We start from the raw sequence: 5,083 nt of genomic DNA, 5'->3' as shown, positions 1-5,083 counted from the left end.
CATGCTCCTTTGCCGTTTTAGAGTAAACCAGAATGTCATTGATGAGTCCATATTTTTCTATATATTTTAACTTGATTTGGATGGATTTCATTACATAAACTCATACTTAAGCACCAAAATAGCATATTTTTGTGTTTGATCCCTAAATTGAACCTAAATGTGAAAACATGTGTTTTTGTGCTTAAATCGAGTAATTTAATTCCACTTTTATGCCATTCGATGCTGTGATATGTTTGTTAAGTGATTTCAGGTCCTAGAGGCAAGAATGGTTTAGTAGAAGTGGAAGGAAGCATGTACAAAGGGAGAAAACATGAAGAAAATTAGGAGGAAGCACACAGCCATGCGTGCGTGCACACAAGGATGTGTGCGTACGCACAAGGAAGAAATCAGCATGCGTGTGTGCGCACAACCCTCTGTGCGTACGCACAAGTGGAAATTCAGCGAAGTGTGCGGACGCACACATCTGTGCATCTGCACAGGTACCGGCGCATGCATCTATTAAAAAATCACGTGCTGCGTGGTTTTGGGGGTCTCTAGGCCCATTTCTGAAGTGCTGAAGGCTGGTTTGAGAGGCTATATTAAGGGCATATCAACACATAACAAAGAGAGCTCACTTGTAGGGTAGAAACATATAGTAGGAGTAGGACTAGTGTAGATTAGGTAATTCTCTCTTAGGGTTTTAATTAGGGTTTGTAGAATTTTATACTTCAAGTTTGATTTTGGGATTATAGCAATTGCATTGTAAGTATTTCTTTAATTTCTCTTTTACTCACATTACTTGTTCTACACTTTCATCTATTTCAATTTCTCTTGTCAATATATGCATGGTTTACATTACTTTGCAATTTTGAGTTTTGGTTCATGAATTTAATATTTGATGCTTATTTTATGTTTGTTGAGTTGCTTTGGTTGCTTGTTATCATTTGTGGTTCATAGCTTTCATTATTTTCCTAATTTTGCCATATTTTATGATTATGCATATTAGGTGTTTGATGAAATGCCAATTTTGATTATGGGGTAATTTTCACCCCTTGGCTTGGGGAAATGAGTATATGGATTACTAGAGCTATAATGTCCAACATTTAGTGATAATTCTTGGGTTGTTAGTTGTTATTGTTTCCCCTAACGCTAGCTTTTTACCAATTAATTTGGTAAGTTAGTTAGGATTTAAGGATTAATAACAATTATGCTCACTTGACTTATCCTTCAATGTTAAGGGTTGACTTAGTGAGATTAATCCATCATAATTATCATAGTTGTGGTTATGGAAGGAAGGGATTTCATAACTCATCCCATGCCAAGGTTTCATTTATGTTTTAAACCACTTTTTCATCAATTTTGAGGTTTACTTGTTCATATTACATACATAGTTCTTTTGTTCTTTTATTACCTTATTAATTACAATTTTGGCTAGTTCTTTTATCTCTTTATTTGTTTGCTTCCTTATTATTGAAAACATCCCTTGCTTCCCCACAACCAAAATTGTGTGCACTCTTTGGCATTAGTTTCTAAGGAAGACGACCCGAGGTTTAATTACTCTCGGTTAATTAGAAATTTTAAACTTTGATGTTTGGGATTTAAATTGCCGGTTTGGTCTATACTTGCAACGAAAGTTATCTTAAGTGTGAAAATCCAAATCAGTGCGAATCCCAAATCTCATCAGTCATCTATGAATACCACCACAAACTTATCCAAAAAGGGACGAAATACTTTGTTCATGTAATCCATGAACACAGCAGGTGCATTCTTCAACCCAAAGGACATCACTGCAAACTCGGAGTGTCCATTGCGCATCCTAAATGTAGTTTTCAGAATGTCATCCTTTTTTTACCATTATCTGATGGTAACCAGATCTTAAATCAATCTTGGAAAATACTCCAGCTCCTTGCAACTGATCTATCAAGTCATCTATCGTCGGCAACTGATACTTGTTCTTCATAGTCACTTTGTTCAACTGTCTATAATCTACCCAAAGTGACATTCTTCCATCTTTCTTCTTTACCAACAAAACTGGTGCTTCCCACGGAGATACACTCGGTCGAATGAACCTCTTGTTCAGAAGCTCTTCCAACTGAGTCTTTAATTCCGCCAGCTCTATCGGAGCCATTCGGTATGGCGCAATCAACACTGGTCCGACTCCCAGCACTAAGTCAATAGCAAATTCAATTTTCCTTTGAGGCAAAAATTCGGGAATATCCTCAGGAAATACTTCAGGAAAATACCTAACTACCAGAATCTGATCTAGTTTCTGTTTGTCACCTAAAGTATTCGCAGCCAACAATATATAACCCTGACACTCTTCTCCACTACAGTTCACCATAATAGAGTTCAAGTAATAACCTTCAACTATCACTGCTCCTCCTTCTCTTTCCGGCATAAACTAATCGATTGCTCAAAGCAATCCAACAATACCCGATTCTTTGACAACCAATCATACCCCAAAATCATTTCAAATCCAACCATTGGCAAACAAATTAAGTCATGGATAAATTCCCTATCCTCAAGTTTGAAAGATACTTGCCCACAACCTAACTTTGTCCCAACTGTCTGATATGGGGTATGCACATACAAATCGAAAGCTAATTCTGACATTTTCAACCCTAGTTCCTCAACCTTATCAAATGCAATGAAGGAATGCGAAGCTCCAGTATCATATAAGGCAATTAACGTTTTACCACCAATTAAATATATACCTCTCATCAACGGATCCGACTTTGTAGCATCCTGGACGTTCACAGCAAACACTCGCCTTTGGTGTTGATTCCGACCCGCATTCGGGTTCCTCCCATGAGTACAATCCCTCGCCATATGACCAGACAATCTGCAATTGAAGCAACCACCTATACCCAACTTGCACGAGTCATTCGGATGAAAACATTCACAATGATCACAAGTTAAATCTAGAGAAGCCTTACTCTGATTACCTCTCCCTTTGGCATGCTGGTTTTGATCATAATTATTCCTCCTAGAGTCTCTTTGACCTTGAGGTACATGTTCTCCTCTCTTGAAGTTTTGAGCTCTTAGTTGAAAGTATTTTCCATGCCCACGGTTAGGGGGTTCGCGGTGCGGTTTGGTTCGGTTTTGAAGGAAAAAGTCATCCGATTCGAAGCTTGATTTATGTGCGGTGCTGTTTGGATTGGATGAACTTTTTTTGGAAATCCGATCTGATCCGATTACAAGCGATTTGGATCTGCGGTTTTTTAAATACAAAATAATAACTTAATTTATAAAGTTAATAACCTGTCTAACAATCCATCATAATAATAAAACACAATCCAACATAATAATAAAACAAAAATCCCATAAAACATTATAAACCAACATGTCCAATTGTCCAACAATCCAACATATTCAACAAGTCTTGCTAAAATAATAATTCTTCAGTATCAAAATAACTAAACAAGTCTCAACAACACAAAATCAAATAACATAGCAAAGTCTTAATAAAAACATAACATAAAAAACTCCAAACTGAGAGGTGAAGCACTGATCACTAATCAGATTCATCACCAGAGTCTTCTTCATCTATTAGTTGAGGAATTGGCTCAAGTTCTACAATAAAATGTAATAAAATAAATATTAGTAAGTTAAACATATTATCAAATAGTAAAGTTAATCACTATGCAAAGATAAAATAAAACATAATATTAAAGAACATTACCTTTCTCAAGTTTTTCAAATTCTTCAAAAGACTCTTCAAGGTCAATTGGCAATGAATTGGCTCGAAACCAATTTTGTGCACAAATCAAAGCTTCAACAGTTTTTGGAGTAAGAGAGCTCTTATATTGATTAAGCACTTTACCTCCAGTGCTAAAGGCGGATTCAGAAGCAACCGTTGACACCAGCATAGCTTGAATATCCCTCGTAATTTGACTTAGAACAGGATATTTGTAATTGTTAGAGCTCACATTTCACCAAGTTAAAATATCAAAACTACTTGGATTAACTGGTTTCTCCAAGGACTCCATGAGATATAAATCCACTTCATTTGTGTTGACACTCTCACTTGCTTGTACATTATTTTCAAATGCTGCCGCAAAGCGAACATCATCAAAAGCACTATCATCCAGATCCACATCTTGGTTGTGTTGTGCAGATTGGTGTGCTTGATCACTATTGAGAGCAACCCTATAGCTGTTAAACAAGTCATTGAATACTTCCTTCACCTTACCACATAAGAAATCAGCATCCTCCTTCTCAAACAACCTTTGAAAACTCCACTTAACAAACTTAATCTTGTATCAAGGGTCAAGTACCACAGTAACAAAAATCATCATATTCATGTTCCTCAAGTTACCCCAATATTTATTATGCTTAGCCTTTATTTTTGTAGCCATACCTTTAAGTAATATGTCATTACTATCAGCCCAAGTCTTCAAAGAACTAAGAATTGAACAAAAGTGATGAAAATATGAAGAAGAAGTCACAAATGTAGAACCTGAGACTTTTTTGGTTACATCGGAAAAAATCTTCAAAAACCTCACAAATCATCTTGCATTATCCCAATCTTCATTCTTTGGAATGCCCCCTTGCATCATTACAAACTCAGCATCCTTCTCACTTAATCTCTTGAAGGCCTTTTGGAATTTTAAAGCACTATCAAGCATTATGTAAGTGGAATTCCACCTAGTGAGGATATCTAATTGCACACAAGAGCAGTCTTAGATCCTAGCCTCTTTAATGCAACTTTTAAACCTATCCATATGACTAGGAGAAGCACGGACATATCTAACAGCATTTCTAATTTTACTAATTGAAGAATGCATATCCTTCAAACCATCATTCACCACTAAGTTCAAGATATGAGCACAACACCTAACATGAAAATGTTCACCTTTTAAAGGATGTGAATTCCAATCTTCCATTCTACCTTTCAAGTAACAAATGGCAACATCATTTGAACTAGCATTATCAACTATGATGCTAAATACTCTACTTATTCCCCAATTTAAAAGACATTTTTCTATCTTCCTACCAATTGTTTCACCTTTATGATTCTTGATGAGACAAAAGTTAAGAATTCTCTATTGCAACTTCCAATCTTGATTAATAAAATGTGCAATGAGGCAAAGATAGTTTAGAT

General features: G+C 36.0%; 1 protein-coding gene across 1 annotated transcript; it reads right to left on the bottom strand.

Moving 5' to 3' along the window:
• Positions 1-2,349: 2,349 nt before the first annotated feature.
• Positions 2,350-2,808, bottom strand: LOC107640190 (uncharacterized). Its single transcript, XM_016343737.1, has one exon. It carries the CDS (start codon positions 2,806-2,808, stop codon positions 2,350-2,352), a length of 459 nt encoding a protein of 152 aa, XP_016199223.1.
• Between the last annotated feature and the right edge of the window lie 2,275 nt (positions 2,809-5,083).

This window comes from Arachis ipaensis, chromosome B5 (assembly GCF_059453495.1).
Source record: "Arachis ipaensis isolate K30076 ecotype BB chromosome B5, ASM5945349v1, whole genome shotgun sequence".
In the NCBI taxonomy this organism is placed as follows: Eukaryota; Viridiplantae; Streptophyta; class Magnoliopsida; order Fabales; family Fabaceae; genus Arachis; species Arachis ipaensis.
This window is presented reverse-complemented; position numbering and strand designations above follow the sequence as displayed.